The sequence below is a fragment of the Eutrigla gurnardus genome (assembly GCF_963514095.1).
Source record: "Eutrigla gurnardus genome assembly, chromosome: 17".
Lineage (NCBI taxonomy): Eukaryota > Metazoa > Chordata > Actinopteri > Perciformes > Triglidae > Eutrigla > Eutrigla gurnardus.
In genome coordinates, this window is record NC_139928.1 from 3869105 (window position 1) to 3886772 (window position 17668).

At 45.5% G+C, this 17668-nt stretch overlaps 1 protein-coding gene across 2 annotated transcripts; it reads left to right on the forward strand.

The window, feature by feature from the left end:
• The first annotated feature begins 6500 nt into the window (after positions 1-6500).
• Positions 6501-16817, forward strand: trak1b (trafficking protein, kinesin binding 1b). Of its 2 annotated transcripts, none has more exons than XM_084032510.1 (18): positions 6501-6713; positions 7067-7261; positions 8420-8496; positions 9440-9556; positions 9642-9742; positions 9847-9943; positions 10034-10112; positions 10738-10868; positions 10950-11024; positions 11118-11255; positions 11356-11432; positions 11521-11769; positions 11898-12178; positions 13652-13770; positions 14787-14994; positions 15090-15195; positions 15554-15679; positions 15884-16817. In XM_084032510.1, exons 3-18 carry the CDS (start codon positions 8446-8448, stop codon positions 16476-16478), a joined length of 2550 nt encoding a protein of 849 aa, XP_083888636.1. In that variant the 5' UTR covers positions 6501-6713; positions 7067-7261; positions 8420-8445; the 3' UTR covers positions 16479-16817. The 2 variants fall into 2 exon arrangements, with proteins under 2 accessions (XP_083888636.1, XP_083888637.1); XM_084032511.1 differs by having other exon boundaries at positions 11901-12178.
• Positions 16818-17668: the final 851 nt, after the last annotated feature.

Consider the following 17668-nt stretch of genomic DNA (forward strand, 5'->3'; position numbering starts at 1 on the left):
TGCAGAGCTTCAAACAACGACATCTCCTTAGCATCTCTAGCATCCATTTTGCATGTGTCAATATATACGCTCATTCCATGCAAAGTATCTTTCCTAAATAAAAGGTCAGTCTTCACAGGAAGTTAGGTTTATGTTACAGCAAAACACATTTAGTTACAGTTTTTTTTTTCGTTTACTAAACAACAGTGACAACAACCATGCTATTTTCCTTAATCTGGACATATCCTTCCTCTTGCTCCTGTTGGGCCTTTGGGTCCAGTTGTAAAAATATATTCTACCTCCCTCTTTATGCTACGTCAGTTGATGTGTCTGTAATGCAGTGGGTGGGTCCAGCAAGGAGCACTGACGGAGCTGCATTATGTGACACATCGGCAGTGAGAACGGTTGGACAGTACATACAGTACAAATGTGAACAGGCAGAACAAAACAAGACTAATCTGGCTAAAGAGACACCACTCCCCATGCAGTGTTCGGGTCTGTGGCACCCATTTTCAATGTTTGCTCCAAGAACAATTATACACTGGCCTTGGCTCATTTTCTCTGAAGAACACATACAGAACATATTGTCAATGAGTAACCATATTAGCTATCGATATTGCTTGGATTGAGATAAACATCTGTTAATTAATTTTACTTATGTTTTTATGGCTGTCATATTGCGGTAGGTCCACCAGACCTGCGAACATTGGCTGAGTAACAAAAATATGAACACCACACAAGAGTTAAACACAAAGATTCCCATCCGATTCCAATGGATGGAAATTGAATGTATCCAAAATACACAAATCACAAATCCATGGCTACATCACACGTCCTGTAATAAATCACCTGCAGACATTAAAAGCCCCATACAGACTTCTTAGCTCATCAAAACCATCTTGTGGTGTGTTCACACACCAGTGATCCAACACAAACGTATCAGTTGAATGATCATAAAAAAGTGTATAGAGCTGTGCCCTTTTTACTATTTTCTAGCTTTTGAGAAATCCTAAAACTCCCTAAGAAGCTAGACTTAAGTGCCCTCTTTGTGTTGTCCATGAGTCTTTGCCTGTTTTTGGCTGGTTGGAATGTGCTGGCAAGTTTTGTGAGGATAGAAATGTGGGACAAGGTAGTTGGGAAAGAGAACGGTATATTACTAGATGTGGCATATATATTGCTGTATATGACAACTTGTATTTTGTATAATTAGTTTGTAAAGCTGATGAGTGAAACTGGTGACTAGTGGGTGGAAATCCCCATGAGTCAGTTATGTTTCAAGAGATGTCCATAAGTATATTCCACTGGTTTCTTTGCTATCTTCAGGTTTCTGGGGGGGATAATCCATCATCATTTTTGCTTTAATGATTTGTGTACTTATTTCTATACGGCTCCTTTTAATGTGCTGTATTCATGCGTGTGCTTGTCTCTTTGCGGTAAAGGTTGGGTAAGGTTCGTGCATGCAAGCGTTAAAGATGAGGGGGCGTGTTTTATGAGTGTGTGGGATACTGCGGAGGCCCATGCTGAAATAACTGACACCTTTCATAGAAACATTTGCGGCTTACATAAAATGCTTTGTGGGCGTGCATGACAACACCTTCCAGTTGAGTGATTTTATTTTTAAATTAGCATCTCCTGAGGCAAAGGCGGTGCTCGATCCTTGACAGGGGGAACTCTGAGATATAGGGTAGTGCATAGACAAAACACAAAAAGCAGGTGTGGACACGCTAATTTAATATTAGTTTGCAAGTATCACAGAACTGTAATTACTATAATGCCAATGTCTGACATTCACTCAATACAAAAGCCAAATTTGGCATTCCACACATATTTAGAAAAACAGCTAGATCCATAATCAGAACACGACCTACACGATGCCAAAGCGCAGACTTAACACCAGAGGCCTCTATATCAAAACGCAAAACTGCAGGGAACTCAAACACAACATCCACATTTTTGGATCGGAACCAACTTGTATTAAACCAGAGCGGTGATAGTGAACCAAACCTATACATTTTAGGGCCTGACAGCTAAACAATGAGCTGAAACTCAATGTAATGCCAAGCAGAGCTGCAGATCCAGCTGATAATTCTCTGGAGGTTCATCCCGAAAATCCAAAACGTATTTAGAATGGAAACAGCACCTGATTGGTATTATCTAGCCAAGAACAACCTCCACAGAACTGAGATCTGAGAACTCAGAACACAGAATGTTTTGGAAATCATGTCTACCACAAAAACAGTTAAGGGTTTACAGGAGGCTGACCAAGTTAAGGTAAAAATGCACAAAAGGAAAAGAAAACATATACAAGTTGCTACTAGTAGTTATTCACAACACAATCTTACAGTGCACCTTTCAATAATTGATGATCACTTATCAGTAATTTACCCATCCATCAATGAATAGTCAATCAATCAATAATAATTAGAAGAACAATAAAACATTTTATTTGTAGAGCGCTTTTAAAAGTTGCCAAATATACTTTACATAAATAAATAAAATAAAAACAACACAGCAAAATAAAAAATCACAGTAATAATCACCACATGAAGAGGTGGGTTTGGTGAGTGATTTGAATGTTGTGAGGTTGGTGCAGTCTGCATGTGTTTAGGGAGTGTGGGAATGTGCAACAATCACTGTGTTTATGTCCTTTGCTGCCATCTGCTGTTGGGAGGTTTACAGTGAGCGACCATTGAAACAATAGATCCCTGCTTTAGTCAAAACATGTGATATGGTTGAAAATCCCTGAGATCAACATGGTCCTCACTGCTTCTGCTGCCTTCGAGTCTCACAGGGTTCTAACCAGAACTAAAACATGTTTGCTGAATTACTGAATTGGCTCATGTGTCTCATATAATTAAGTTTAAAATGATGTTGCATGTTTATACCTAACAAATGGAGTCATGTGGTCCCTTGTCTAGCTGACATTTGACTGACATTAAACGTTTAAATGTTGTTGAAATAATGTCAGTTTATGATAAAACATTAATTCAACATCAAAACAACTTTAAACACCAAATAGTTGAAGTGGTGTTGTTAACTCACTATGGATTCAACATTGAAATATCAACAATTTTTGAGTTGTATGTCAATCATCATTATTTTTACAACCATAAACAAAATTCAACGTTATCCAACACTGGCACCTGACATTGATTCAACAGTGACTCGGTATTAAAATGCCAGCTGGGTAACGATGCCAGTTGCTATATTGCACAGATTGTAAATTCAACACAGGTTTTTGATTTTTGACTATATAAGTAAAATAGATTTTAAGCTTGTACAAGAGATGTCTTTATAGTGATAGTCCATTCTGTATTTATATATTTGCTATATTTAAATCAGTACAACAAATTCCAGCACACATAAATCTAGGAGAAAATGTAGACAAGACCATATAATAAAGCTGGGGGACCCCACAGTAGCAGAAGGCCATAATGTTTTATTGTATGGAGTTGGGCCTGTCTTTTAAGTGTCTATACAAACATCTGCTGCCAGTTCCAACATTGTCAGGTCCAGCAAAAACCATGAAAACACTAAATAGAAAAGACAATAGCATATGCAAAATGCACATGTGAATGGGAAAATATAATTAGCACTACATCAAATTGTTCAAGGTTTAAATACCCAAATACATGTATTATTGGATGATTTACGGAAGCCTCGTAGCCTGTCCTCTTCCTGTTGTGGGTGCTCGTGACGTCACCAGTGCTCGATCCAGAACGGGCTGGGTCCCGGTCTGGGAGTCATGGCAGCAGGGAGATAAACCATCAATTACACGGAGTTCACCAGGAGGCAAAACGGAAACGAAGCGTCGCTTTAAAAAATAAAAGCACAAAAGGCTACTTTAAAATAGCCTAGCCTATATTCCATCCATCCATCCATCCATTTTCTACCGCTTATCCTATATTCAGGGTCGCGGGGGGGCTGGAGCCGATCCCAGCTGTCATTGGCCGAAGGCAGGGTACACCCTGGACAGGTCGCCAGTCCATCGCAGGGCCCCTAGCCTATATTAATATTCCCAAATACAAAACACCAATGAAACCCTGAGGAGTTTATAATCAACAACCATGTAATGATAGGGGGTTAAATGAACAGCTTGTAGCAACGGTAGAAATTGAATATGTTTTCTTTAGTGTATGATCACCTAGAAATAATAATTGTTCTGTTTCTGTTTCCTGTAGAATCAGCTCTCTATATCTACATACAAAGGTCCTCATCATGGCCGCCATGTTTCTACAGGAACCAAACACCGGCTCTAGATAGGGCCATTCACGTTTCCAAACCGACCCCATAGTTCACCGACAGACAGAGACGAGGCACACGGACTACGTTTTTGTATGTGCAGCCTCACCAAATCCTGCACACTTCACACTGTGACAATCCTGCATACAATTATTTATCCATTGGAATTGCCTTGATAACTATACATATATGGTTTAATAGCGATATCGAGGAAAACATATCCATCTTTTAATTTTTTTTTTTTTTTTTTAAGGACAAATTTGACCTTTTTTTACGGGGATTAAAATCTGTTCGCGGATAAGGATTTTATTTTGAAGGTGATTCCCGGAAGTCTTATCGCTCTCCGCTTGGATGACTTCACAGTGTTAAGGGAGGCTCCGTTCGGAGAGAGTGGGAGACAAGCGAGAGCAACAGAGGGAGATGAGGGCTGAAGGGAAGGAGGACTGGACCGGGTCAAGAGCGACGGGGAGGCCGACCTAAGGTGACCTTGATCATCCGGAGCTGTCAGCGCTGTGAAGCGGGTCCAGACCAGAGAAGCACCACGGCGACCCGCCAGGCCCGTCACTGTTAGACAGGGACCCCTTTCTACCTGCTCATCCGAGGGACAATCATCGATATCTGCCGATCATCGCTGCATCCGAGTCCCCTTTTGGATCTGTGACCTTCGCTTTGGATCGAGTGTGAGTAGGGCTCTGTACCGGCGCTGCGTTCGCTCACTGATGGTTTTAATGGCGATGGCAAGCATCCTAAGGTCAGCTGATCATGTTCTTGCGTGTCACTGTACGGACGCTGTTTATGAACACCCCGGAATCCGCGTCCGTGACGTCACGTGGACGAAGCCACACCCTCAGACAGGAACACAGCAGTCAAATGACATCCATCGTTTGTGCCACACACGCTTGAGTGAACCCGGCCCGTTCACTGGGGATGGAGACAGCAGCATGGTCAGCATGGTCAGCATGGTCAGCAGCTTTCACCGCTCAGCTCCTCCTGGAGGACTCCCAGCTTTAATGTTACAGCCATATGTGCAGATCATTTCAGAAGAACAACCACCCTGATTGGAGGGTTCTCTCTCCTCACTGTTAGATTCCCAGTCTATCTTTTATAATAAGCTTTACTTGGAGTTTTTGAAGTCGGCACACATGCTTGAGTTGGTCAGGGCCTGTGATTGTGGTTGTGTGTGAGTGCTGGCAACCTGACATCATCTTTCATTCAGATTAATACAATTTTGGTACGGTGACAATCGAGAGTGCCGCAATGGGAATAACGTCCCAAGGTTGTAGAGCTGCTGCACAGAGAGAAGCGTCCGTTGGTGTCCTGCACATACATGTCAACTACAGGATGGGTTTTTATGTCAGACGCACCATCCGTCTTTTACACCAGCACACCTCTTCTTCTTCATCTCTATTTATATTCTCCTCTGTGAGCCACATCACAAGCCGTTTGATCTGACACGCGGGTGAATTTAATGAAGCCGATCTGTGGTTCGTGTTTCAGAATACAGACAGCTGCTGCAAGGTCGTACCAGCTGAATCTACTTCATCAGACAGGGGCTCGGATCAAAGTCTGCTCCCTGGGCTACTTCACTAGTCTGTGAGAGGAGGGCCTCCCATGGGTGACTGGGAGGTCAAGAGGCAAAAAACATTGTTGTTTTTGAAAGCACTGCTCAATTTTGAGATATTGGGTTATTTAGCCTCCATTACATATTTTCTTTAGCTGTTTATTTTACTACTTAATTTATTTGTGCCTGGAGAAATCTCCACTTCAGTAGCACCAATGTCCAGTCTCAGTCCATTTTACAGATGGTTGTGTTCATAACAATCACATCCTGATTTGTATAATATGTTATCCTAAAAAATAGATTTGTATGGCTGTAGACTGCTGTGATAAAAAGAGATATCCAAAGTGGAGCCTCTTACAGCCCAAAAAACGATGTTCTGTGGTTTGACCTCCCATTCTGGGAGAAGCAGAGGAAATAATTTCCGGTTCATGGATGACGTAAGTAGAACACTTTCGTGACACCGTGCTGTTATGAAGAGATTCTCTTACCCCCGTGTGAGCGGCGTCTGCAGTGGATCGCTGTGTTACAGCTCGTTGGCAGGCAGCACAGTGCCGACTCAGCACTAGGAGTTAAAGAGAGAGGCACATTGATCAGTGTGGCCTTTGGGTTACAGCAACACAAGAATGTACTGGATGGTTCTGTAAAGCCCCCCCCCCCCCCCCTATGTCTCCTCCCCAGGCTGCAGCACCCGTCAGGTGGATCTACTAACCCAGTGGAGCTCCAGAGGCCCATGGCCCCCGTTTCTCTCTGCCAGTGAGAGGTGAGCCCAAGCTGGCCTCCCCGGCCCCCTCCCTGCCCCCGGCCCCAGACCTGGACCCGGACCCAGACCCGGACCCCGACAACCACACCCACGAGGAGCAGTATGTGAGCGAGGGCGAGTCCAGCCAGCACCTGGCGGGGCCGGACTGCAGGGACGCCGAGACCATCACAGGTGTGTGTGTGTTTGTTAGGAATAAGAAAACAGAGATTTCAGTTTGTATTTAGGAGGATACACTGGATTTGTTCAGGTGTAACTCAAGCTTAGACATTTTGCATCTTCTTACAGCAGATGAAGAGTGTGTCTGCATGAACACAACTCTTAACCAGGTTAAATCAAGTAAAGTAAGTTGATGACGTTTATCTAAAATCGTCAGATTGGTTGTTTCCCATGCCTTGATTGTGGTGGTGAACGCAGCACACTGAGGTCGTACTGGGCTGAGCTTGCTAACACAGTGTTCACCATGTGACCCGACCAGGCCGGCAGCAGTGCATTGACTTTCCTGTCCCTATTTGTGTCACGTTCAGATGTGTGCAACAGCACTGACCTGCCCGAGTTCGAGATCATCAGCCTTCTGGAGGAGCAGCTGCCGGTGTACCGGTTGCGGGCCGACACCGTCTACGGCTACGACCACGATGACTGGCTGCACACTCCCCTCGTCGCCCCGGACGCCAGGCTCGAGCTGACCGCCGAGCAGATCGAAGAGACACTGAAATACTTCTGTGAGTCTTTACATTGGGTTTCACGTTGGGGGGGGGGGGGTTCAGCAGGATCAATGGTAAAGAGTTAGCATGTCTGTGCGTGTGTCAGGGATTTGGGTTTCCATAGTAACAGCCGCTGGAGGCAGAAGAGAGAGGAAGCGAGGGGATGATGGGAAGGTGAAAAGAGGAGACGTGGGGAGTCCACCACCATGGATCGGCTCTTCCTTCCATCCTTCTTCCTCTCGATTACAGAATAACGTCTACTTCTGACTCTCTCTCATCCCTCCGCCTCCCTCGCAATCGCTGACAGCAGCGTCCAAGTGGGTGGAGGGTAATTTGGTGCTCTGGGCCTGTTAAACGCTTGCTGAGCAGTAGCAGTAGGAGAGGGAAGGCGAACGGATCGGTGTCGGAGTGTCCGACCAGCCCATCGTTTCTGCTTGTCAGTCAGCGTGGAGGTCAGGGGAGAGATGGCAGGCGAGAGGGGAACGGACAGATTAGCGAGGGACGACTGGGGCTGTAAGGACTACAAGAAAGGTATTTCTAAAAATACAGAACATATATATATTATATCATTATTTTTGCTTGGATTTCTGTGCTCAGTAGGCTGAGGTGCAAAGTGACTTTTACAGCTGAACATTTCCCTGACAGTCTGTTCAATGAACAGCAGATTACAACCACCGAATGCTCTTTCCGTCGTGTCTCCATCTCTACCTTCTCTTTTTTTGAATCACAGTTGGTTCACCGATGCTGGAGCTTGTCTCTGCGGGTGTTCTTCTCATTGACTTTGCTTCTAGTTGTAATACTAATAGGATTTACAGGTATTCAACATCCCATATTCAATAATTTGTCACATGTTATGGATTAGAGCTCAGAAGTCAATAAGAGCTTCCACAGCTTCCTCGGGACAACAGAGCTGACTGCTGCGCGCCATGGAAACAAGTCATTACATGACATCAATGGCGATGGAAGAATCGCATCCAAAACGTGACCCGTCCACCACGACTTTTTAACCTTTCAGCCTTACATAACGTCGGCTGTGTGTGCCGTTGTGCATCGCACCAGGAGTGATGAGAGCTTTTACTGCTTTCATCGTGTTAACCTGAATCAGTGTTTTTTTTTAGCTCTGCACATCCTCGCCAACTTCCCCTCAGTCGGTTTGTGTGTTTTCTACTCTCACAGTGCTATGTGCAGACAGAGTGGGCCAGATGACGAAGACCTACAGTGACATCGATGCTGTCACACGTCTGCTGGAGGAGGTGAGACTGTTTTCATCCGTGGAATTCAAAGCTGCGCTCGGATTTCTAATTGGGGCATTAGCTCAGGAGGTAGAGCGGGTTGGCTGGTAACTGCAAGATTGCTGGTTCGATCCCCGGCTCCTCCTAGCTGAGTGTCTGGTGTCCCTGAGCAAGACACCCCACCCTAATTGCTCCTTACGAGCTAAGCGCTATATAAATCAGGACCATTTACCACTTAAATGGCTCGGATCACAAACTGCAACAGAGAAGAGGGTGCACTGTGGATTTGCCCAAAATAAAAAGAAATATTCTTTATTGTATGAACAGTTGTGTAAAACTGTGATCAAATAAACAGCAAATTATGGAAAACTGCCTGAATTGATCAACAGTGGCTAAAGTTGCAAACCCACAGGACTAAGATTAAAAAATGTCCACAAATAAATAAGAGCAACAAGAACAAATGTTGTTTAATAATCAGTTTTTTTGTGCTGGTAAGACAGGGCGAGTGTATTTATAGATTTCAATTTCTCATTTCAAGACAAGACAAGACAATTCAAACTGTTAAACATAAGTCCTAACAGCATCTGCACAGTGCAAAAGAAAGACATCATAAAAGGACATTTTATAAGACGTCATAAAGAGCAAATAGAATATAAATCAAAAGAAGCTAAAAGCCACAATGTTGTGTCAGAAATTAATATTTTATTCAATAAAACGCAGCAGAATAGGCTTCAGCCTTGATTTAAAAGACGTTCCAGATATGACTGCTGCTTCTTCACATTCATGAAGGAAAACATGTTTTTTATCCTCACCTTGTATAAAATCTAAAATTCAGAGGCATTATCACCAGTAATCGTTCCCCCCAAATCTAATTCATTCTGGCACATCCAGTCATTGATTTGTTCAATGCATTTCCTCATTGATGTGTGTTTGGCTTCACTCCGTCCGTCTCCTCCAACAACAGAAAGAGAGAGATCTGGAGTTGGCGGCGAGAATCGGCCAGTCGCTCCTGAAGAAGAACCGAACTCTGACGGAGCAGAACGACTATCTGGAGGAGCGAGTGGCACAAATCACAGAGGAGGTCTGCTGCTGCCACACGCTCCATTTAGTAGCTTTTCTTTTCTGGAGCTTTCACGCGAATCACAATATGGCCGGTCCTCTTCCAGGTGGCCCAGCTGCACCACGAGCTGAACCTGAAGGACGAGCTGCTGCAGTTTTACACCAACGCGGCCGAGGAGAGCGAGGACGAGTCTGGCAGCTCCCCAACGTGAGCGTCCTCGACTTTGTAACTCAAACCACGAAATACGTAGCTCATGAGATACGTCAACATTTCTTAGAGACGTACAAGGTCTCATATTTATCTCTCTACAGGGGAAAGAAGAGTAAAGTGGAAACAGCTTCAGGAGGCGGCACTCTCCAGAAGAAACTCAAAGAGCTGGAAGAGGAGAACCTCTCACTCCGATCAGAGGTATCTCCACACACACACACACACACACACACACACACACTGTAAGAAACTGTAAATGTATACATATGCTTAACGTGTATTTGTACACAGGCCAACCACTTGAAATCAGAGACTGAAACCTATGAAGAAAAGGAGCAGCAGCTTGTCAATGAATGCGTGAAAGAGCTCCGTAAGTGACAGCGATCCATCTGGGATGGTTCGGCTTCCCTGACTTCTGTCCGTTTCCGTACAGTTGTCATCGAATTGTATTTAATAACAAATAAGAGTTATAACACATCACATTCTAATTCAGGATTAACGATGAAACAATCAAACGTTTCAATAAGCAGAATTGGAAATGGCCACATGGTTTTTAAAAATAGAGGAATTACAGCTGTGAGAGACGGCCATCAGTCCATCAGACCTTAACGAGGCGTCGTCACACGTTGTGATGGATTAATGAGGAAAATAAATGCGACATTCATGGGAAGTTAGCTAGCATAGATGCCAGTTGTTAGCATCGCAATAAAGTAGCAAATCTTTTCTTGGAATATTGCCCCCTGTCTCTGCTCAGTTTTTTTTTTCCTACAGTGGCCCTAATACGCCGTAGGAGCAATAGTTTTAAACCGTCTTCTCTCCTGATAGTTCAGAACTGTACTGCGGTAGTTAGACGTTTCCACGGTTTCAACACGAGTGAAACTACATTTTTTTGTCTTGGCTAATGCATCACTACATTTGAAGGGCTCTAATGTGGACTTAGATTGAAGTGGATTTCTGCTCCACCTCCTCTCATGTCCGTTGTCTCTTCCTGTCAGGCCTGTCCAGTCTCCAGATCTCCACCATTGCGGAGGAATTGGCTCGTAAGACTGACGACGCTTCCCGCCAGCAAGAGGAGATCACCCACCTCCTCTCTCAGATAGTAGACCTCCAAAAGAAAGCCAAATCCGTGAGTGCACATGAGCAGACACGCAGACCCATTTGCACATAAGAAGGTGACTGTTGTGATACCCTTCACGTGTGTTTCCAGTATGCGGTGGAGAATGAGGAGCTTTCTCAACACCTGGTGGCGGCTAAAGATGCCCAAAAGCAGCTCACAGTGGAGGTAACCTCCACATCCCCTTGGTCCTTGGTCACATGTCCTCGTCCGCCAGACACCAGGCCCTCTAATCCCAAAAGATCATTCTAATGTCTACAGCTCCAGGAGTTGGAGGAGAAGTACTTGGAGTGTATAGAGATGCTGCATGAAGCCCAGGAGGAGCTGAAGAACCTGAGGAACAGAAACTTCCCCGCAGGAACCCCTCGACGCTTCCATCCTCTGGGGCTGTACCCGATGGTGAGGGAGTGTACGAGTGTGTGTATGTGCGCGTGTGTGTGTGTGTGTGTGTGTGTGTGTGTGGTCTTCCTCTGTTTCACGAGGAGTGTTTGCGTTGCAGGATTCTCTGGCGGCTGAGATTGAGGGAACAATGAGGAAGGAGTTGAGCCTGGATGACCCCGAGTGCGAGGAACAGAAGTGAGAGTCAGAACTAAAAGGGTACATGTTATGGAAATGAGAGCGTGTACGCTGTTGGCTAATCTCTCTCGTGTATGGTCGTGTGCAGGGTCCATCGGAAGCGTGTGTTTGAGACGGTCAAGAACGTCAACCAGACCGTCCGTCAGCGCTCTCTGACTCCAACCAGCACCAACATCCCGGGCTCCAACCAGTCCCTGTCAGCCCGGACGTCGCCCCAGTCCAGCGGCCTCTCCACGCCTCACTCCAGTGTGTACGGAGGTGACATCGGCGGAGACGGCGTCGCCCTCGACAACCGAACACAGAGCATCCTCATGGAGACGGCAGCCAATCGGGATAGGTGAGGAGGCGTGGGCTTGTGCAATGAAGTGATCAGAGAGGAAGTGGACGTTTTTTAGACGTCGGCATGAGTTTCAGAAGGAAGGGTAATGGAGTTTATGTGACGTGTCCTCATCCCTTCTCTGGCAGCAGCACGGAGGGCCGGGAGAAGAAGGCCAGTGGGGCTGAGGATCTGCGTCTCGCCCTGCGCCGCCTGTCTCTGCGTCGACAGAACAACCTGAGCGAGAGGCGCTTCTTTGAAGAGGAGAGGGAGCGGAGGCGGGGAGGACACGGAGGTTTCCATGACTCCCTGGGCCAGGAGAGTCAGTTGACTCCCTCGGAAAGCATCATGTCCCTTGGGAACCTGCACCTTTGGGCCTCGCGAGGGCAGTACCTGCCTGACAAACTCCAGATCGTCAAACCGCTTGAAGGTGAGGGAGAAAGGACGAAAGGCGATCGACACGGAGGGGCCGGGTCAAAGAAAGGGAGCAAGCGGGGCTGGGGGACGGAGGTAGAGAGGGAGAGGGGACGGGCGAGGAAGACCGGCGCTGGGATAGAGAGGGAGAGAGGAAGGAGGTGGGCCGGGAGCAGGAAGCTGAAGGGAGCAAGGGAGAGGCCTCTGTCACTGATGCTCTTCAACTCGTTCTGGTCTCTGATGCACCGCCACAAGTCAGGAGGCCTGGCGTCTCCACACAGCCGCTACAAAGACACACAGCCGAGAGGATGGCTGTAGAAACACACTCCTGGTCATACACTGATCTTATAAGAAAAACACACCAGTAACAGATTGAGACATGACATCACTGATTGGCCACAATGAAATTATGAAACAGAAGCAGAAGCAGCGTTTTATTGCTAGCCTCGTGATTCAGTGTCGATTTAAACTTAAAAGGGGGGGGGGGGGCTGTTGGCCTGTGATGCCCTCTGCTGGTAATAATTCATACTTCATTTAAATGCACATTTTACAAGGCCTTTATCATTACCCAGTTCCCCCTTTCCTCGCCTTTTATCAAAGTATTTAATGTGACATCAATTTGATATAACGTGTGGCTGTATCAGAACAGAGGTTTATATATATATCCGAACCAGACCGTTTATATATATATATATATATATATATATATATATATATATAAACGTGGCATAATGTGACTAGAATAATAAATATAAAACGGCCCAAAGAAACCCTGCCATGCTTCCATTTACATCCATCTCTTTATTTGTATTCATTTCCACCATTTCCTATATATGTATTATTCTTTCTTTGTGTGTTTCTTTAATATTTATTATTGTTTGTTTTTGACTTCCAGTTTTTTCCTCATAATTTTTGTTCACTCATTCTGTCACCGCCTGCTTATCTCTGTCATCTCAAATCCATGTGTCTAATAAAAACCTTTTTTTCTCATTCTGATCGCTCCTCTATTTCATTTTCATCGTTGCTGTCTTTGTTTGTCATCTTTGTCACTGAGGCCTGTTAGGTTGCATTTCCCCTCGTTTGCTTTTCCATTCGTTCTAATTTACTTCAGTGCATACTGTTAATGGGGAATTTACAACATCATAAATTACATGTGTTGTAATTGTAACAACACATACGGACTTGTATCAGCCCATGTGCCAGTCCTGTATGTGATATGTATGTGACGTCTATGTACATAAATACTTCTGTCAGTTGTCCCTGCACCAAAATCACAAACCCAATAACTCCACATTTATAGTCGATGGATAACGATGATTAGTTCACAGATTAATAATATATCCTATTGGGACATTTAACTGAAACCATCGGACACAGATGATAAATTAATCAGTTACATATCTGAGTCAGAAATAATCCCTCAAGTGTTGACGTGTGTGTGTTTGAAGATATTGAGTACATTGCAGTTGTGTTCCTCTGTCTCCACCAGGCTCAGCCACGCTGCATCACTGGCAGCAGTTAGCCCAGCCTCACCTCGGCGTTATCCTGGACGCCAGGCCGGGAGTCGTGCCCAAGGGCTACAGACCGCTGGAGCTGGAGCTGGAGCAGGTCAGAGTGTGTGTGTGTGTGTGTGTGTGTGTGAGAGAGAGAGAGAGAGAGAGAGAGAGAGAGAGAGAGAGAGAGAGAGAGAGAGAGAGAGAGAGAGAGAGAGAGAGAGAGAGAGAGAGAGAGAGAGAGAGAGTGTGTGTAGATGAAATGGTAGCAAAACCTACTGGAATCCTTTTAAATTTTTTTTACAAACGTGTATTGTGTCAAATCTTCAATAAGATGATCAAAAATCATTCAAGTTTAATAAAAGATAAATACATGTTATCTTATATTTTTGAAATCAGGCTCTATTTTTCATTTGTCTGCCATGTTACCCGATAATGGAATATCGTGGGTGTGTTTTATCTCAAGCTGTGATCAAATCCCATATCCCTGCTCCTAATAACTGTTACTGTTACTAACATTATGCTCAGCGTGTATTAGGGGTGTGAATCTTTAGCTTCACAGCGATTCAATTTGATTAACAATTAGGTTCAAGGACGTTTTTTTTTTTTTTTTGTAACGATTCGATTGGATTCTGTAAACCACGATTCAATTCAGTAACTTTTAACCAAAATTCTATATCCATGAAATAAACATGCAATAATGTGAGTGAGACTATCTGTATTCTTCTGAAAGGTGAACAAATAAACAAACCACAGAATTACTTATTAAACATATTTATTCTATAAAAAAGTAGTCCTGCATAATATTTTATGCTGAATACAAAAATGTAATGCTCAGTTAGTTTGAACATGTTTCAATAGGCTACATGCTGGCAGTGGAGAGAGTGTCTTAAACGTATTAAAACATTAATCATAATTAAGAATTGGGATTCATAAGATTAAACGCATTTATATTGATTATTGGTGAAGCCAAAACAATTTATTCTATTTATTTATTTTAGCAGATCGATTTAGTTGAATCTATAGGACTGACAATCGATTCATCGATGCATCGCATTAATCGTTACACTACTAGCGTGTATTCATGCGTCTGTGATGATCAGGACTCCTCTCTGTGCTACTGGTCTACAGGTCTATCCGTGGGGGGGCTTTGAGGAGGATGAACCAGGGGATCAATACTTCCAGAATCTGCCCACCTCCTCTGCTTCAGCCTCACCAGCCGTGCCCTCCACGTCCGCCACTGGTTACGCCGACCTCGGGCAGCCTCCGCCAACCCTCGCTCCGCCTTCTCCTCCCTCTCCGTCCCCATCGCCACATCTCAGCAACACTGATGTCCTGGGTGAGGACCCTGCATTCACACTTCGTGTATATGTGTTGTTCCAGATGTTTTAAATGAGTTTTCTTGAATGGCTGTGTGCGTTGCGTGACTTGCAGCTGCATACTACCCGGGTAAATGCATGGCCCACACCAGCTCTACCTACACCTTCACCACCTGTCGGATCCTCCACCCGACGGATGAGCTGACGCGGGTCACACCGAGGTGAGCAACACAAGTAATCTGGCACTGTTTCAAAAAGATGGAAGTCAACATTCCACTCTCATCTGTTTTGACTGGTGCTTGTTTTAAGAAAGCCACTAAAATGAGTTTTCTATAACACTTAGACATAAACAGCCTAATGTGATGACGTCCCTACAGAGTGCTAAGTGTGCACTCTAAATACTGCATGAGAAATAAAATCGTAAACAACAGTGAGGTGGGATTGTGTTCAAGCAGCAATATTCAGTCATTTGTCTGCTAGACAGTAGGAGGTATATCCTCTGTGTCCACGATATCATGAAAGTGCTGCTTAACTATTTTTTTCCAGGCTTTTAATTGTCTCTGTGCTCCTCCTCCCCAGTCTGAACCCGGTCCCGGCGTCGTCCTCCTGCGTGATGACCAGCACCCTGCTGGGAACTCCCGCTGCTACACCGTGCACGCCCCGCAGGCTCGGCCTCAGGCCATCCGAATCCTCAACCAACCTCAGGCACGCTTACAAACACACCACACAATTACGTCTGTGTCTAAAAACAGGTCTTCTCTTTGCTCCTGTAGGAGACTTGCTTTAGCAAATTCCACTTTTATAAAGCCATTCAGTGTGGCTCTCATTAATGATATACAGTATATCACAATACAGACATTAATAAAGAGTGTATTTGAATATATTTTTGTATATTCCGTGTTTGTGCAGAGATGCAACACGCACCACCAGCACCTCCCTGGGCTTAGTGCGTCTCCTCCAGGAGAGAGGGATCTCAGCGGCGATGTACCACCAGAGCCAGAACCTGGAGTACGGTCAGGGCAATGGAGGAGTCTTGTTCAGCACCTCCATCAACCCGAACCGAGCGCCCAACCCCGACCCTCTGCGCCCCTCTATGCCTCCCAACTCGCCAACAGGACCGGGAGCTTCAGCTGTGCCGACCCCTCCGGGCTTCGACTTCAAGAGCCCTTCCTACGACAACTTCCTGGCTTCCAAACCGGCCCGCTCCATCCTGAAGGAGGTGACGGGGCGGATGAGGGGCAGGCAGAGAGGGAAGGATTGTGAGAGCCAGACGGACGTGAGCGTGACCGTGCACAACCTCAACCTGCTGGACAAGGTGAAGCGGCTGGGCGTGGCTGGAGCTCCAGGGGGCAGAGCGATGAGTCCCGCGCCCATCCTGGGGCCTCTGGGTGGGCTGCGCAGATCCGGCTCCCCTTTTGGGCCCGATGGAATGAGGAGGAATCGGAGTTATCCGGCCATGGTTGGGGCCAGCATGGCCATGAAAGCCCCGGGGCCCCAGGAGTAGTCTGGACCGCTGCTGGCCATTAGGATAACCAAGTAGGAGCCAGGGGGGGCCACGGATTGACTGTTGATCAGTCACCTGGAGCCCGAACACTGACTGACTGTTTTACTGTCAGACAAGTCTCTAATGACTACTGTGGTTCCACACTGACACATTCAACACTGGTGCTTGTACGTGGTCACGGATAGAGACACATGGCAACGCATACTACTCTGAAAACACGCCCCCCAGAGGAGAATACAATCAGCACCACAATATGCAACCCAGGGCTGAAACGCTATCAAAATGCCTGTAGCTAGCTAAAGATATATTTAATTTTTTAACACGTCAAAGGATTATGTCCATTGGTTAAGGCAGCCGCCCCATGTACAGAGGCTCAACGTCCTCGACGCGGTGGTCCCGGGTTCGACTCCCGGCCCAGGAGCAGTTTGAATAAAATAATAAAAGGCTTGAACGGCGCTCTAGCCGAAAAAAAAATCGTAAAAAAATAATAATATTATGTCTACCACAGATGCAGCTGATAGCTAAAGTGATGATGAGAGTGATGATGACATGGGAGCTAAGTTAGCTATGTGCAAAGATAATAGCCTACTGCATAGTGTTCTGATATACACATTATATTGCCAGAAGTATTCACTCACCATCCAAATAATTTAAATCAGGTGTTCTAATCACTTCCATGGCCACAGGTGTATAAAAGCAAGCACCTAGGCATGCAGACTGTTTCTACAAACATGTGCGAAAGAATGGGTCGCTCTCAGGAGCTCAGTGAGTTCCAGCGTGGTACTGTGATAGGATGCCACCTGTGCAACAAGTCCAGTGGTGAAATGTCCTCCCTCCTAAATATTCCAGTCAACTGTCAGTGGGATTATAACAAAGTGGAAGTGATTGGGAACGACAGCAACTCAGCCAAGAAGTGGTAGACCACGTAAAATGATGGAGCGGGGTCAGCGGATGCTGAGGCACATAGGTCACAGAGGTCACCAACTTTCTGCAGTCAATCACTACAGACCTCCAAACTTCATGTGGCCTTCAGATTAACTCAAGAACAGAGTAGAGAGCTTCATGGAATTAATTTCCATGGCAATCAGCTGCATCCAAGCCATACATCAGCAAGTGCAATGCAAAGCGTCGGATGCAGTGGTGTAAAGCACGCCGCCACTGGACTCTAGAGCAGTGGAGACGTTCTTTGG